The sequence below is a fragment of the Scylla paramamosain genome, chromosome 2 (assembly GCF_035594125.1).
Source record: "Scylla paramamosain isolate STU-SP2022 chromosome 2, ASM3559412v1, whole genome shotgun sequence".
Lineage (NCBI taxonomy): Eukaryota > Metazoa > Arthropoda > Malacostraca > Decapoda > Portunidae > Scylla > Scylla paramamosain.
This window is the reverse complement of record NC_087152.1, coordinates 21,300,001-21,317,500: the sequence shown is the minus strand read 5'-3', so window position 1 is coordinate 21,317,500 and position 17,500 is coordinate 21,300,001. Positions and strand designations below refer to the sequence as shown.

The 17,500-nt window shown below is 38.1% G+C and overlaps 1 protein-coding gene across 4 annotated transcripts in view; it reads left to right on the top strand.

Moving 5' to 3' along the window:
- LOC135111742 (actin-related protein 8-like) overlaps positions 1-17,500 on the top strand; it is a 301,644-nt gene that overhangs the window by 27,458 nt on the left and 256,686 nt on the right. For 3 of the 4 annotated variants that reach the window (XM_064025446.1, XM_064025438.1, XM_064025431.1), the window contains exons 2-3: positions 1,832-1,999; positions 15,431-15,643. In XM_064025446.1, coding sequence (XP_063881516.1) covers positions 15,500-15,643 — 144 coding nt within the window. In that variant the 5' untranslated portion in view covers positions 1,832-1,999; positions 15,431-15,499. Of the gene's footprint in view, positions 1-1,831; positions 2,000-3,820; positions 3,919-15,430; positions 15,644-17,500 lie in introns of those variants that run through there. The other variant, XM_064025456.1, reaches the window with a different exon arrangement.

The following is a 17,500-nucleotide window of genomic DNA, read 5'->3' as shown; positions in this document are numbered from 1 at the left end:
ATACAGTTAATGTTCTGGCCACTGGCCGTATGTTCTACCTCATTTACCAATATTTATCTGGTAAATCTGATTTATGGTCTGTAGTCATTACATGTATGTTAAATGCGGGAATCTGCTATAATTGGGTCTGGTATATGAGGGTCTACTGTATTAGCCCCAAAAAAATCTGCGATGTACTGAGGGCCCAATAGGTGAACCTGAGATAGTTGAGGGATTACTGTATGTACAGTTTACCTGTATCTTGGAAACCTATACTGCATAGTAAATTGAAAAAAAAAAAAAAAAAAAAGTGCAGTCATATGTTGTGATTTGAACATCCTTCAATTCGAACAACTCCCAATTTGAACAGGGTTGGCGAACAAATGCTGTCCTCCAATCTGAACACAAACCCTGTTCAAGTGACACCACTTGGTTGCTAGTCCCTCTTGTGTTCCTTCTCCCCCATTCCTTCCCCTCCCTTCCCTGCCCCCCCCTCTCTCTCTCTCTCTCTCTCTCTCTCTCTCTCTCTCTCTCTCTCTCTCTCTCTCTCTCTCTCTCTCTCTCTCTCTCTCTCTCTCTCTCTCTCTCTCTCTCTCTCTCTCTCTCTCTCTCTCTCTCTCTCTCTCTCTCTCTCTCTCTCTCTCTCTCTCTCTCTCTCTCTCTCTCTCTCTCTCTCTCTCTCTCTCTCTCTCTCTCTCTCTCTCTCTCTCTCTCTCTCTCTCTCTCTCTCTCTCTCTCTCTCTCTCTCTCTCTCTCTCTCTCTCTCTCTCTCTCTCTCCCCCTCCCTCCATGTACTCTCCTTTCCCACATGTCCCTTCCTCCCATTGTTCCTTTCCTCTCCCTTCCTATTTTGTCTTTAATTCCCTCCCTGTCATCCTTCCTCCCCCTTATATGTCAGAGATGAGGGATAAGGGAGTAATACCTCACTATCTTTTCCCCTCATCCATTCTATGTCATTCTCACTTCATCCCTTCACACTCGTATAATTCCATTTTAATTTTCAATCACTCTCATTATGTTTAGCAATTCTCAGGATTGCTCTTACTTTCACAGAGAGAGAGAGAGAGTGTTACAGTGTACACTGTAATTGTTTTCAGAACCAAAGACCTTAGGAATTTTTGATGACTCATCATTTTGGGGTTGGTGTTTACTTATACAATGGTATTTTGTGTAAAATTTTTAGGTCATTTTTTTTTTTTGTATTTGATGTATAGGACAACCTATTTTTTTGTATTTCTTTTTTAGGATGATTTAAGTGCTGTCTTATAATCTGAAATATACGGTACTTCATGTTTTCTTCTACTGTGTACTTTTTTTCTATAATTCAGGTTATTTTCATTCAGTTATATGTTTAGGGCACAACATAAACCCATAAAGATGAAAAAAATATGGGGATTCTGAGACCTGGAATGGATTGATTCTTTTTACATTAATTTGAATGGAATAAATTTCTTCCAATTCAAACATTCCCAATTTGAACAACCCAAAAGAACCAATTAAGTTCGAATCATGAGGTACTACTGGATATAGAAGACTTGCCTAGTAATAGTAATGCTGTAGCAACTTTGTAAATCTTTGCTGTTATGAACATATACATATTGATCAACCTACCTTACCTATTCTTATTAAGTATGATGAATAAGATTAAGTTTGGGGCTGGTCAGTGCTGACCAAAATCTAATTTCTTCTTGGTGATCACTTGACGAATTTTTGAAATTTTTGTACTGTAAAGCATTTGGAGTATGGAGTTTAAGAATCTGGTGAGATATATTCTCATGCGAGTGTTATATATTAAAAATGCATTTATTCTTTATTTATATATGTACTAATTTGATTGCTTGAATTTTTCCAGCATTTGGAGGCTCAAGCAAGCATAATCTTACATCCAGGATCTCGCTACCTGCGAATTGGCCGACCCTCAGACAGTGTCCCTCACACCATATTGCATGCCATTGCTCGCCGGAGGCGAAGTGGAATATCATCTTATAGTGACCCTTTTCTAGTTCCACATGTAAAATTGGTAAGTTAATGTTTAGTTTTTATAACAAACACTGTTTAAACTCTCTAGCTGCTTTGGTTTCTACTCAAGTATAATAAAATGTGAGGCAAGTTTTGAATTATGGATCAGGAACTTGGACTAGATTAAGTCACAACAATCCAAAACACATTCTGTGAAAATTTGACGAGGGCATGTGAAGTGACAAGATGGGAGAATGAAAGCAGTAAAAGCATGTATGAGAACCAAGGTGACCTTGAGCACCTGTGCAAGCAGTGTGAATTGTTGAGTGGTGGAATAGATGAAAAGAATACACTGTTGTGCTTTGGTCATAATGAGAGAATTAAGTGCAAAGAGTTTATCAGGAAAGTGTATAAAGTAGGAGGAGGCAGTAGATACATACCAAAATTATAATTATTCCTAGGAAGGTTTCAAGCACTGGTCCAGGGGCTGTTGTGAACTTAACCATGACTCAGCTGGGACCTCCCTGAACATTTCCCTTTGTGTCTCACAATCATAAAGGGGCAATCACAGCCTGCCCTCTAATGACAACTCTTGCTTCACACAACACTATATGCACTGAACTCCAATACCAGCCTTGGAATCCCCATCTGGGGAGGGGACCACACATGTCCCTAGTTGGACTGCTCTTCTGGTATCAATTCTAAGTGCCTCAACTTTTTCTTTGTTAACTTTTGCAACATTTGTGACCTTAGGTTTAATTTTCAATCTGGAATGCTATCTCTCCACTACTAAACTTCATCTTTTCCTCACTGAAACCCAGGTGTCTAAGGCACAGACAGTAGCCCTTTTTTTCTTTCCTCTTACTTTCTCTGTCCTCATTTTCATTCCAAAGCTGAATTTTACATCTATGTGCACAATGACTTAACTTTGCCCATGCTCTTGAATCTTCTCTCTTCCCTCTTGTGCAAATCTCCATTCTTGGGAACTTAATGTTACCACCATCTTTGGCTTTCATGTCCCTTCACTGATCCTCCATTAATGCTAGCAGGAGCAGACTATTCCTTATATTTCTATAGACAATATCCCTTACATGGGCTGGACTGGAGGGAAAAAAAACTTATTTCCTATTGAAATTATTCAGCAAAAAGCTAAGCATCTCACCAGGAATGAAGTGTCTTTATGTCTTTAAACACTTGAGCTCCATCATTATTGCATTAGGGCAAATGATCAAGGTCTGTATTGTTAGTTACTATCTGTACCTCTGTATACTCTCTTGCTGTAAGATCTACACACACACACACACACACACACACACACACACACACACACACACAAAAGAAGGAAGAAGCTAGTATGTCACCATTTTATATTTCAGTATTATATAAGTTGGCATGACAAAATATTCAATAAAAAATTATGCTGACTAAATTAAGTTAAGCCAGACCAAACTCATCATAACCAATCTAGTAATAATTATTGCCTAGGTTATGACATGATGCTAAGGACTGCTGACACTACTCGGAGGTTTGCAGGTTTAGCCTTTGCAATGACACCTCCCAGATGTGGCTTTATTTACATTTTTTTTTCTTTTTTTTTGGTGTTTGATCTGCTCTCTTGTTTCTTTTAAATATCACTTAATTTTTTCTTGTACTTTTCTCTTTTCATTTGAAAATTGTTATTTTTTTTTGTTCCAATGTTACTGTTGTCAAGAAAAAAGCTCAATATTAATCTAATCTTAATTTTCTATATGCAGTCTATAAGGAAACAAGTGGATAAATATCCACTTGTCTCCTTGGGTCTTAATTTCTTCTCTTATCCTTGCTATCAGTTAATTCAAGAGAAGGGGAATTGACTGATAACAAGGATAAGGGAAGGGAGGAAGACCAGAGGAGACAAGTGAATAAATTACAAAGACTGCATTATAGAAAATAAAGTGAATTATTGTTGAGCTCCTTTTTGACAATGAGTCCATACCAGTAGTAAGTGTTGGATTGCCTTTGTTTCAGCTCCCACTTACATTTGTAGTTTCTTTGCTTATCTTGTAATTTCTTCTATTCCTGGTGAATCATTATTTTTCTTCTTTTCCAGATTTTGTATAGTTCTTTGTTTTCAGTTTCTTAGTTGATGTCACATTAGGCACTAAAATCTCAGTTATAATTTTATTTCTATTTTCACTTTCTCAGTTTTGTTAAGTTTTGGTGTTGTCTAATGTCAGAGTATTCTTCACAGTCCTGCAGGAAATTTTCTAATGTTTCCACACTTTGGTCACAACATGGTAAATTTTAATTTTTCCCTGAAATCTGTTTCTCCAATTTAGAGTTTGGGTGTTTGTTCTTGCTTTTAATAGTAATAGTTTCCCATTCCTTCACTGGCCTTAACCCTTGGAAGGCCTATGGACCTGATGGATTCCTTCCTGTTGTTTTCTGAAACTGTGCCTCTGCTTGCACCTTGCTTTGTCAAACTCTTCCAACTCTGTCTAACAACATTTACCTTTCCTTCAAAATCTGGCACTAAGCTTTTATTTCCAAACCACCCTCCTACAGCTTCTGCCCTCTCTGCAACTTATCTCAAGTTTCTCTCTGACTATTTTATTGCTGCTGTGGTAAACAGTAACTGTTCTCCTAAGCCTGTTAACAGTGATGTTCCTCAGGGTTCTGTCCTGTCACCTCCTCTCTTCATATTGTTTATCAATTATCTTCTAAACCTAACTTCATGTCCTATTCACTTCTATGCTGATGGTACCACCTTGCACCTTTCTATGTCTTTTCATAAATGACCAGCCCTTCAGTAATTAAACATCTCATGCAGGGAAGCCACAGAATGCTGACTTCTGTGGGAACTTTCTGACCTTATTACTCAGCTAAGTGTCTCCCAGTTAACACATATTCACAAAAAGCATTGCTAAATATAATTATAAATAACTGATAATTTAACTGTGGTTTGAGCTAGCGTGGAATGGACTGGACTGGGTTCCAGTCCAGTGGCTGGTCACGTTTTTATAGCTAAAGTTAATTTCCGTGCGGTGATTATCCAATGGTTCTGAGCTTCTAATTTTGTTAACTTAGGGAATTTAACTAAAGTCAACTGGTAGACTGACAAGAATGTGTCTTAAAAGGATTTGTATGATGGCAACTAGTGGATAACTGCTAGTGAGGCAGGCAGACTTGCTGCCTTGTGGCTTCCTTACCATGTCATAACAAAAGCTATTTACAATTCACACATCTACTTCCCAATTTATTTATAGTAATAACTAATACTTAGTTTGTACTAGATTAACCCTAATTATCACTTAATATAACTTTACAATTTATATATAAATCACAACACAAACCACTAATGCAGAGGTTCTCATCCAGGGAGGAATTCCCTCCAGGGGGGCAATTTCAAGTTTTCTGGAGGGGGGGGATTGGTACCACAGATTAGCAAATTCAAACTGCTAGAATGTTGATCTTTTTATTGCCTTTGAGCTCCCCAGGGTGGAATTTGGAATTCACTTTTTGAGGTAGACAATCTTTGAAAGGAAGGGAGAAATGACATTCTGACATGGTGAAAGGGGTGCATGGGACAAACAAAGTTAAGAATTACACTAATGCATTGATATTTTGCATAATACATGTGGAAATTTCCACATCTAGGGACCTGAGATTAAATTCCTCCACCTCTCCCGTGACCTTTGAGATGCTACTTGGGGTGGCCTGGTCCATCCCTTGATATCCATTCTCCCCTGAACCTGGGGCAATGCTCTGGGTCCACTGACCTCATCAGGGTTGATCAGGGTAGGCTTGGGAGAGCATTCCAGTGAAATTAGTTTATTTATTTTTCTGAGAATCCCTTTACCATGATTTCAGCTATCCTAATGATACCGTTCTCATTAGGATCCAATTTTAATATCCTAGCTAAAGGCCAAGTGGAATGATTCTGCTCTGTCTTTGATAAGATAATGTCATCTTTCTTAAAGGAAACTACATTTTCAGCTGGTTAAGCGCCATAAAATTTCTCACAAAGACTGACAGTTTTTGTTGATGATAACTTTCTCAAATACTGGGGCATATTATCTGTGGTGGGGTCTAGGATATGATCCTCCATCTTGATGGATGGGAATGATTCTAATCGTCTCCTATATGAGAGATGAGATGATGTTATTGCCTTCAGATTTATGTGGGTGTCATCTAAATAAATTGGAGGTTGGTTGTTGATTCTGGTCTCAATTTCCACTATAACAGTTTCTAATTCTTTGAGATTTGATTTGGATTGATGTAGCGCTTTCTTTAGGCAATTTTGGCTAGCCCTATTATTCTGTAAAATCATTTTGCCAGGGTGCCCTTGGGGTGATGAATTTCCAATGACATTGCCTATTTGTTAATGCTTAGACTTTTGGATCATTTATGATATCCTCAATAAAGGGAGCTTTTCCTACGAAGTTAGTGGCATTATCACTTATGATGATATGGGGACAGGAACATCTTGCAGTAAAGATTCTAAACAATTAGAGGAAGGTCTCTGAACTAAGCTCTTTGCCCACTTTTAGATGGATTGCTCTTGTTCTGGCACAAGTGAATAAACTTGTATATATATATATATATATATATATATATATATATATATATATATATATATATATATATATATATATATATATATATATATATATATATATATATATATACACACCTTTGGGATGTCACCCTCATCTGTTATTATTGGAATGCCTGTGTAATCTACATCCATTACTTTGAAGAGTCTACCTAGGCTTACTCTTTCCAGAGGTAGGTTTGGGGATCCTGGATATGTTAAGGGTCTTGCTTCATAATATCGACATACATTACATTTCTTCAGGGAAGTTTTTACTACTTGATGCCCGTTAGGTATCTAGTAATTTTTCCTGACTTGAGCTAGTGTCCCCCTTTCCTCCATGTAAGTTTATTCTGTGGGCTTCATTATGATTAATTTGGTGGGGTGACTTCCCTTTGGTAACAAGATAGGGTGCTTTATTTCGTACAGTAATTGAGTATATTTTATTCTGCATACCCCAGCATCTTATGATATATTCATCATCCAAGTAGAACTCAAGATTTTTTGGTAGTTTAATCTTATTTTTGGATCCATCACCTAGTGCTTTATGGGTGTCTACAAAGCATTCATGTTTGATCCAAAATTTTTAAGCATCTGGCATTGCTTTACCCAATTTCTGAGTAATGAAGTAGAATACTCTTTTGGTTACATAAATTAACTTATGGAAAAATAAGTATTTCTTTATATCAATTGTGAGATTGGCCTGAGGTTGACCTTCTATTAAGTTGACTGCTACGTCTTTTTATGCCTTTTGGATGGGCCAATTTTGTTTCTGGGTCAACCAGTTTGGCCCTTGGAACCATTTTGTCTCCTTTAATAGTTTGGGGAATGTTATACCCATGGTCAAGAGATCTACTGTGTTTTTCTTTAGTAGGAATATGGTGGTATTTGAAGTCCTTTTGTGTCGACAGTATTTTTCCTACCTTATTTTTTACATACGGATTCTTTTCATTTTTATTTATCCAGTGCAGGCAGATTTCACTGTTGGTCCATTTTTCTACTTGATTAAAGAGAAGGTTTATCTCTTTACTCCCAGGTTGATCTTTCGTGTTTATTTCCACTTAATATTTAGCTAAACAAGTACCCATTTCTATTGCTGTTAATTCTAATTGAGGCAAGGTTTGGGTTTTCATCAGTGCTACTCTTGATTTTGACATTGTCAGCTCGCTATGATTATCTGTGACTGAGTAGGTTACTAATGCCATATGCCTTTGAGGACATCACAGATGTGAAATTATTTATTTATTTATTTTTTTATGTAGGAGGGAGACTGGCCAAGGGCAACAAAAACCTTCCCGCTCTAAAAAAAAAAAGCCCACTGAGATGCCAGTCCCATAAAAGGGTCCAAAAGCATTTGTCAAAAATTGAAAGATAAGTGTCATGAAACCTTCCTCTTGAAGAAAATCAAGTCATAGGAAGGTGGAAATACAGAAGCAGGCAGGGAGTTCCAGAGTTTACTAGGGAAAGGGATGAATAATTGAGAATATTGGTTAACTCTTGCATTAGAGAGGTGGACAGAATAGGGGTGAGAGAAAGAAGAAAGTCTTGTGCAGCGAGGCCGCAGGAGGAGGGGAGGCATGCAATTAGCAAGTTCAGAAGTTAGCATGAAAATAGTGGTAGAAGACAGCTAGAGATGCAACATTGCAGCAATAAGAGAGAGGCTGAAGACAGCCAGAGGAGAGGAGTTGATGAGATGAAAAGCTTTTGATTCCACCCTGTCTAGAAGAGCAGTATGAGTGGAACTCCCCAGACATGTGAAGTATACTCCATACATGGGCTGATAAGGCCCTTGTACAGAGTTAGCAGCTGGGGGATGAGAAAAACTGATGGAGATGTCTCAGAATGCCTAACTTCATAGAAGCTGTTTTAGCTAGAGATGAGATGTGAAGTTTCCAGTTCAGATTATAAGTAAAGGACAGACCAAGGATGTTCAGTGTAGAAGAGGGGGACAGTTATGTGTCAATGAAGAAGAGGGGATAGTTGTCTGGAAGGTTGTGTTGAGTTGATAGATGGAGGAATTGAGTTTTTGAGGCATTGAACAGTAGCAAGTTTTCTCTGCCCCAATCAAATATTTTAGAATGATCAGAAGTCAGGTGTTCTGTGGCATCCCTGCATGAAATGTTTACTTCCTGAAATGTTGAATGTCTATGAAAAGACATGGAAAAGTGCAGGGTGGTTATCATCAGCATAGGAGTAGACAGGACAAGAATTTTGGTTTAGAAGGTCATTGATGAATAATAAGAAGAGAGTGGGTGACAGGACAGAACCCTGAGGAACACCACTGTTAATAGATTTAGGAGAAGAACATTGACTGTCTACCACAGCAGCAATAGAACGTTTAAAAAGAAAACTTGAGATGAAGTTACAGAGAGAAGGATAGAAGCCATAGGAGGGTAGTTTGGAAATCAAAGGTTTGTGCCAGACTCTATCAAAAGCTCTTGATATATCCAAGGCAACAGCAAAAGTTTCACCAAAATCTCTAAAAGAGGATGACCAAGACTCAGTAAGGAAAGCCAGAAGATCACCAGTAGAGCGGCCTTGACGGAACCCATACTGGCGATCAGATAGAAGGTTGTGAAGTGATAGATGTTTAAGAATCTTCCTGTTGAGGATAGATTCAAAAACTTTAGATAGGCAGGAAATTAAAGCAATAGTACGGTAGTTTGAGGGATTAGAGCGGTCACCCTTTTTAGGAACAGGTTGAATGTAGGCAAACTTCCAGCAAGAAGGAAAGGTAGATGTTGACAGACAGAGCTGAAAGAGTTTGACTAGGCAAGGTGCAAGCATGGAGGCACAGTTTCGGAGAACAATAGGAGGGACCCCATCAGGTCCATAAGCCTTCCGAGGGTTTAGGCCAGTGAGGGCATGGAAAACATCATTGCGAAGAATTTTAATAGGTGGCATGAAGTAGTCAGAGGATGGAGGAGAGGGAGGAACAAGCCCAGAATCGTCCAAAGTAGAGTTTTTAGCAAAGGTTTGAGCAAAGAGTTCAGCTTTAGAAATAGATGTGATAGCAGTGGTGCCATCTGGTTGAAATAGAGGAGGGAAAGAAGGAGAAGCAAAGTTATTGGAGATATTTTTGGCTAGATGCCAGAAATCACGAGGGGAGTTAGATCTTGAAAGGTTTTGACATTTTCTGTTAATGAAGGAGTTTTTGGCTAGTTGGAGAACAGACTTGGCATGGTTCCGGGCAGAAATATAAAGTGCATGAGATTCTGGTGATGGAAGGCTTAAGTACCTTTTGTGGGCCACCTCTCTATCATGTATAGCATGAGAACAAGCTGTGTTAAACCAAGGTTTAGAAGGTTTAGGGTGAGAAAAAGAGTGAGGAATGTATGCCTCCATGCCAGACACTATCACCTCTATTATGCGCTCAGCACACAAAGACGGGTCTCTGACACGGAAGCAGTAGTCATTCCAAGGAAAATCAGCAAAATACCTCCTCAGGTCCCCCCAACTAGCAGAGGCAAAACACCAGAGGCACCTTCGCTTAGGGGGATCCTGAGGAGGGATTGGAGTGATAAGACAAGATAAAGATATGAGATTGTGATCAGAGGAACCCAACGGAGAAGAAAGGGTGACAGCATAAGCAGAAGGATTAGAGGTCAGGAAAAGGTCAAGAATGTTGGGCGTATCTCCAAGACGGTCAGGAATACGAGTAGGGTGTTGCACCAATTGCTCTAGGTCATGGAGGATAGCAAAGTTGTAGGCTAGTTCACCAGGATGGTCAGTGAAGGGAGAGGAAAGCCAAAGCTGGTGGTGAACATTGAAGTCTCCAAGAATGGAGATCTCTGCTTTGTGAGACACAAAGGGAAACATTCAGTGAGGTCACAGCTGGGTTTAATGATAAGTTCACAGCACCCCCTGAACAGTGCTGTAGACCTCACTGGGAGTAATTATCGTTTTCAGCAGATGTCTACTGAGTAGGGTGTTGCACTAAATGCTCTAGGTCATGGAGGATAGGAAAGTTGAAGGCTAATTCACCAGGATGGTCAGTGAAGGGAGAGGAAAGCCAAAGTTGATGGTGGACATTGAAGTCTCCAAGAATGGAGATCTCTGCAAAAGGGAAGAGGGTCAGAATGTGTTCCACTTTGGAAGTTAAGTAGTCAAAGAATTTCTTATAGACATAGGAGTTAGGTGAGAGGTATACAGCACAGATTAATTTAGTTTGAGAGTGTATGGGTCCCTCAGCACATACCTTTTATCATACAGCCATTAAAGACTGGAATTCATTACCAAAAAACTTACAAAACATACAATCCAAACACCTGTTCAAAACATCTCTCAGGAAATATTTACAAGATGAAGAAAGAGCTGCTGAGTCAAATGATTTTACTTATTATTAACCATGATAGTCATAGTGAAAATGCATTGTAATTTTAAATTTTAATTTTATGGATACAGTTGGCAAATAATTTTAGGGTCTAGTATTTCTGTGTACCAGAGTTAAGTGTATAGTGATTCCTGTGCTGCCCGCCCCATCTTGCTGCATAAAAGTGACCCTACTGGAAATAAGTTGCTAAACTTTAGTAGGCTATCCTGGATGAAGAATCTATGTACATTAACTGGTGTGGTACTCTGCCTGTAATGCACATGAATAATCCAAATAAACTTACTTACTTACTTACTTACAAATAAACTTACTCTGTAGTTGTAGCCAGATGGAGGAAAACTCAGAAGATTCAACAGCATGGGCATGAGAGCAAGTTAAGTTGTTGCTCACATAAACACAACATCCATCTTTGGATTGAAAATGAGGATAGAGAAAGTAAGAGGGAACAGAAAATGGACTACTGTCAGTTGCCTCAGATGCCTTAGTTTCAGTGAGGAAAAGAAGATGAGGTTTAGAAGAGGAGAGGTGGTGTTCTACAGATTGAAAATTAGATCTTAGACTGTGAATGTTGCAGAAGTTAATGAAGTAAAGTTGAGAGGAGTGCCAAGACACTTAGGGTTGTTATCGGAAGAGCAGTCTGACTTGGGGACATTTCTGGTCCCCTCCCCAGATGGAGACTCCAAGGGTGGTGTAGGAGTTGCCTTGATAATTTTGAATTTTTCAGTGGAGGATGTGTGTGTGTGTTATTAGGTGCTTGTAGTTTTGTGTGGAGGAAGAGAATTGTCTTTAGGGGACAGGCTGTGACTGCCCCCTTGTTTTGAGACACAAAGGGAAACATTCAGTGAGGTCACAGCTGGGTTTAATAAGTTCACAGCACCCCCTGAGCCAGTGTTTTATACCTCACTGGGAGTAATTATTGTTTTGGTAGGTGCCTACTACCTCCTCCTGCATGTACATTGTTGTTTTGGTTTAAATCAACTTGTCTGGGTATGAAGACCTCAGTTCATTCAAGTCTGGGGGATGAAGACCTCAGTTCCTACAACACAATCCTCCTTTATTCTATACCATTTGGATGAAGAATAATCTGGTGAGGACAGTATCCCAACTAATTTTCTCCTTGCAAGCTTCTTGTCCTAGCATTTTCCCTCTTATTGTTATCGGGCTTATTATACCCAAGGGATCAGATAACGCTACTGACCTTCTTGGAAGTAGCAATATTTTTACATTATGTAATGAGGACTTATCTGTTATCTGTTATCTGTGTTATCTGTTGTTATCTGTTAGAATCTGTTTTATTTGGTTTAGATGTCTTGTCATTCCTCATGTTCTTACAGATATCCATTTATTTTCATCTATTTCTTTAAAGATGAAGCGGTTCTTTCAGTATTTAAAATACAGCATTTCTACTGTTTTCTTCTTTAGTTTCCTTTGTATAATGATGTTTATTAGCCAGAATGCTTCTTCATTATTATTATTTGACCAGGGATTCTAATATGCTATTGATACTTATCCTGAAAAGTTGCAGATCCTTGTAATTATGGTTAGATGAGGTTAAATGTAGGAGCTTATAGGCCAACTTGGTGGTTATTTGCTCCTTGTCATCATAATTCTCTCTTAGCAGCTTTATAGCAATGTCATAATTTTCTTCAGTAACAGGTAATTCACAGATTAATAAGTAGGCAGTACCCTTTAGTTGGCTTAATAAATAAGATAATTTATTTATCTTTGCAGTGTCTTGCCTTTGATGGATTAATCTTTTATACTTATCCCGAAAGAAGGGCTACTCAATTATATATCCTGAAAATTCTGGCAATGTTATAGCTGGTAATGTTATATTAGGTTGGCCTCTCATTGTGGAATTGGGAGGTGTGTTGTTAGTTGTTACTTCTCATTAGTTCTATTTGATCTTCAGATTTAGTTAACTGTTTACTGTAATTTATTTCCTGTTGTTCATAGTCTGAAATAATTTGTTCATAGCCTTCAGAATCTTCCCCAGTTAACAATGTTGCTTCTAATTGGTTGAAAGTAGTCTGATAGCTACTCCATTTTTTCTTTAGAGGTTCCACTACCCTCTGTAATTTACATATGTAGGGTTAATTGATCACTGCCTGTTAGCTCATTACTTTCCTTAATAGTTCTTGTTAACCAGCCCTGCTTTGTTGCCAAGGATTTCTTTAAGATTTTGGTAGACATGCTTATAGATTTAATTTTAAGTTATTCTTATTGCTGGTTTATTCAGTAGTTGCCGTTTGCCCACTCGTTTGTTATGGTTGCTTGTACCCATGGTTCAGCTGAACTCATCGGATGTTTAAGTTTGTTTTCAGGTTGGGTTTTAACCTAGTAATTTGTCCTAAATGCCTTCAAGACATCATCCCCCATCTTTTAGTCAATGAATTGTCTGAAATGGTAAAACATGTGTTATCTGCCCATGTGGTTCCAGTGTACACCATCTCTTGCCCACTGACTTTTATAGAAGGGGGAATTAAAGCTTAGGAAGTGATTATTAAGGTTCCTTTTTAATGCCGTCTTGATGGACCTGCTAATCTGGTCGTATGCTCTTTAATTCACTCTCCCTGGCCTCTGTTATAATTCTTGGTTCTATTTGTACTGTGACAGTCTCAGAGGAACAATGGTTTACTATTTTCTTGGTTATGCCTTTAATATGTTCTGTTATGTCCCTGAAGTCTGTTTCCTGGTTTATATCATTACTCCCCAGGAATAGGATGGTCAGTTTGTGAGGCCATTCTAGCACCTGATTTAAACTTCTGTCGTTGTCAAAGGTCTCAGCTCTGGCGTCAGGACATCGAAAATTCCCAGTTTTACATTGGTGTATTTGTGGAATGGGTTTTGGGTATGTTGCTATTCCTGATTTGTGCAACATGAAACATCACGAACCTTCATATCTCAAGGAACTGCCTTCCTCATTTGGGGCACCAAAATATTTATGATGTGGAAACTTTTTGACCTTATTACTCACCCAAGTGTCTCCCAGCTATCAGATAATCACAGAAAGCATCATTAAATATAGTTATAAATAATGGATAACTTAGCTGTGGTTTGAGCCAGCAGGGAATGGTGGTGAGTTTTAGTCATTGGGTTCCAGTCCAGTGGCTGATTGTGTTTTTGTAGCTAAAAGCATCTTCCTTGCAATTATCCAATGGTTCCAAACTTCTAAACTCTTAACTTAATGAATTTAACTACAGGCAACTGGTAGAGTGACAAGAATGTGTCTTAAAAGGACTGTTTTTATGATAGCGGCTAGCAGATGACTGCTGACAAGGGAGGTAGACTTGATGCCTTGTGGCTTCCTTGCCATGTTTGAACAAAAGCTATTTACAATCCACACACATCTACTCCCAATTTATTTATAGTAATAACTAATATTTAGTTTGTACTAGATTAACCTTAATTACCTTTTAACATAACTTTGCAATTTCTATAAAATCACAACACAAACCAATAATGCATTTGTATGCGTGATAAAAGTGGAAATTTCCACAGCTTTTGATCTTTCTAAAATTTCTGATTGGGGCAAAGCAAACTTAGTATTGTTCAATGCCTCAAAAACTCTATTCCTCCATCTGTCATCTCGACACAACCTTCCAGATAACAATCTCCTTTTCTTCAGTGACACTCAACTGCCCCTCTTCTACACTGAACATCTTCGGTCTGCCCTTTACTTATAATCAAAACTGGAAAACTCACATCTTATCTCTAACTAAAATAACTTTTATGAAGTTGCATTAGGTATTCTGAGTCATCTCCACCAGTTTTTCTCATTCTCTCAGCTGCCAACTCTGTACATGGGCCTTATCCGTCCAAGTATGGAGTATGCTTCACATGTATGGGGAGTGTTCCACTCATACCGCTCTTTTAGACAAAGTGGAATTAAAAACTCTGTCTTATCAACCACACTCCTCTGACTGTCTTCAGCCTCTATCTAAGCACTGCTGTATTGCATCTTTTGCTATCTTCTACTGTTATTTTCATGCTAATTGCTCCTCTGAACTTGCTAAATGTCTTGGGGAGATCCACTCATACTGCTCTTCTAGACAGAGTGGAATCAAAAGCTTTTCATCTCATCAACTCCTCTCCTGACTGTCTTCAGCCTCTCTCTCACCACTGCAATGTTGCATATCTAGCTGTCTTCTACCACTATTTTCATACTAACTGCTCTTCTGATCTTGCTAACTGCATGCCTCCCCTCTTCCCATGGCCTCGCTGCACAAGACTTTCTTCTTTCTCTCACCCCTATTCTGTCCACATCTCTAACGCAAGAGTTAACCAGTATTCTCAATCATTCATCCCTTTCTCTGGTAAACTCTGGAACTCCCTGCCTGTTTCTGTATTTTCACTTTTCTATGACTTGAATTCCTTCAAGATGGAGGTTTCAAGACACTTATTCATCAGTTTTTGACCACTGCTTTGACCCTTTTATGGGACTGGCATTTCAGTGGGCATATTTTTTATTGGATTTTTGTTGCCCATGGCCAGTGTCCTTCCTACATAAAAAAAAAAAAATGCCTCCCCTCCTTTTTAATTTCTGCAAATGAAATTTACAACTAATCCATAAATTTGTCTTACAGGACGGAGATGCTGTACAAGAGTTGGAAGAGTGTCGTCTGAAGGTCAGTCACATTTTACAGTCCTCCCTTATGTCTGATGGTTCTCGACGTTTTGCTACACCACCTCAGCAAATAGCTGTGTATAACAAACGGATTCAACCTATACCAGGAGATGAAACAGAGACTTCACCTCCATGGGTGTTCACTGACAAGGATTACATTGTTGGTGATGAGGTAAATATTTGTGTTGTACCTACTTGTATGAGTACATTATTCTGCTGGTGCAATGTCTTTTATTGAACACCATTGTTACAAATAATTAGTTACAATATATAAAGTACATAAGCATATCTAGTTACAAAGTTTGTGGTTATCCCCACAAATTGGATAATACAGTAATGTTATAAATGGTATTACTATTTAGCTTCAGTTCTGTATTGTTATGGAAATATAAATGGCTATTAATGACATCAGAACTTGAATTTTCCTTGTATAAGTGAAGTAGGCTGGTAAAAAAAGAAAAGGGAACCCTTACCCCATCCCTACCAAAAAGTCTGTTTAATTCCCACTTCCGTCCAAGAAAGTAAGATGATAAGACAGAAAAACACTACCATGTATTTCGGTGGATAGGACAACTTTCAGAAAAGATGACCCCCAAATTTCAGTCTGAATTTAATGGTTTTAGTTGATATTGGTGGTATAAGACAACACTCAAATTACCAAACCATCTCTGGTGAAGTTTAGGTCAGTGAGCACCAGACAACTGAGATGGTGATATACCAATACAGTGAATTAAATATCATGAATACCAGTAATAAGGTACCATCATCTTCAAGAACAAAACTAAACCTAAAATAAAATTTCAACCTGGTGTTTTTGTACATTTTCATGAAAAAGATGGATGGATGAAGATGGTGTAAAAATATATGCATTATGATCAGTTTTCCTAAACATTAACCCTTGCCTTGTGCCGCCAGCTTGTGTTGGGCTGTCAGCTGTAATTTTCTCTAATAAATCATGTTTCTTTTGATTAGATACACTGATATTCTTGAATTTTTTTCTTAGTATATGGACTTAGTCCCTATACATCAATGCAAGCTAGAGAGATTCATCTTTTCTCCAGTTTGCTTTCCTTTGCTGCTTAGCTTGGGGGTTCCATGCTTTGAAGACCTTTATATAGCTCCTACTTCAGCTTTGGGAAAAACTGGGAAATATTTGCACAGCATCATGTTTTGTCTGTTCGGGTACAGTGCCAGAGGATTGTAGTTGTATTACATTAAATTTTGTGTAATCCTTTAAAAGCGAATTCTTAAATGTTGACATTCTCACTATGCTTGATATTATAGTCATTATCATTAGAACCAAAAATACAAGTCTGATAGTATGTCATCAATGATAAAAATGTAATTTGATTTATTACAGCAATTCAAAGTGATACATGAATAAATTGAAAAAATAATAGGCCCTCAAAATTCGCGCGCTTTCCAAAAGCGCGGGAAAGTAGAGACACGTCGCATATAGCCCGCCGCAAAAATTAAAAACATACGCCTCAAAAATTCATGATTACATAAGCGATTACCGTGTTACAGGACACAGAGACTTGTTTATATAAGCAATCGCAGCGGTTTAAGGGTTAAATACTTTTAAACAGGAATGTGTTTCAGTGCACTTTCTCAAAAATGGATTCTTATTTTACAGTGTTTAACCTCCCCAAAAGTCTTAATATAAGGTGGTTGTTTATTTACAGTGGTATTTTGCAAAGAATTTTAAAGTCATTGTTTTTGTATTTGACATGTAGGGCAACCCACTTTTTTTGTGTCCTTTTAGGATGATTCAAGTGTCGCCTTATATATTGAAATATATGGTAACTATTTTCAAACTGATTGCAAACTGCTTCTCAACTACTTGGAAAGTTTGCAAACAGTTTGGAAACAGTTTGCAAATTGTTTGCAAACTGTATGGAAACAGTTTGCAAACTGTTTCCAAACTGTTTGCAAATTGTTTCCAATCAGTTTGTAAATTGTTTCCAGACTGTTTCTTAACTGTTTCCAAACAGTTTGCAAACGGTTTCTAAACTCTTTGCAAACTGTT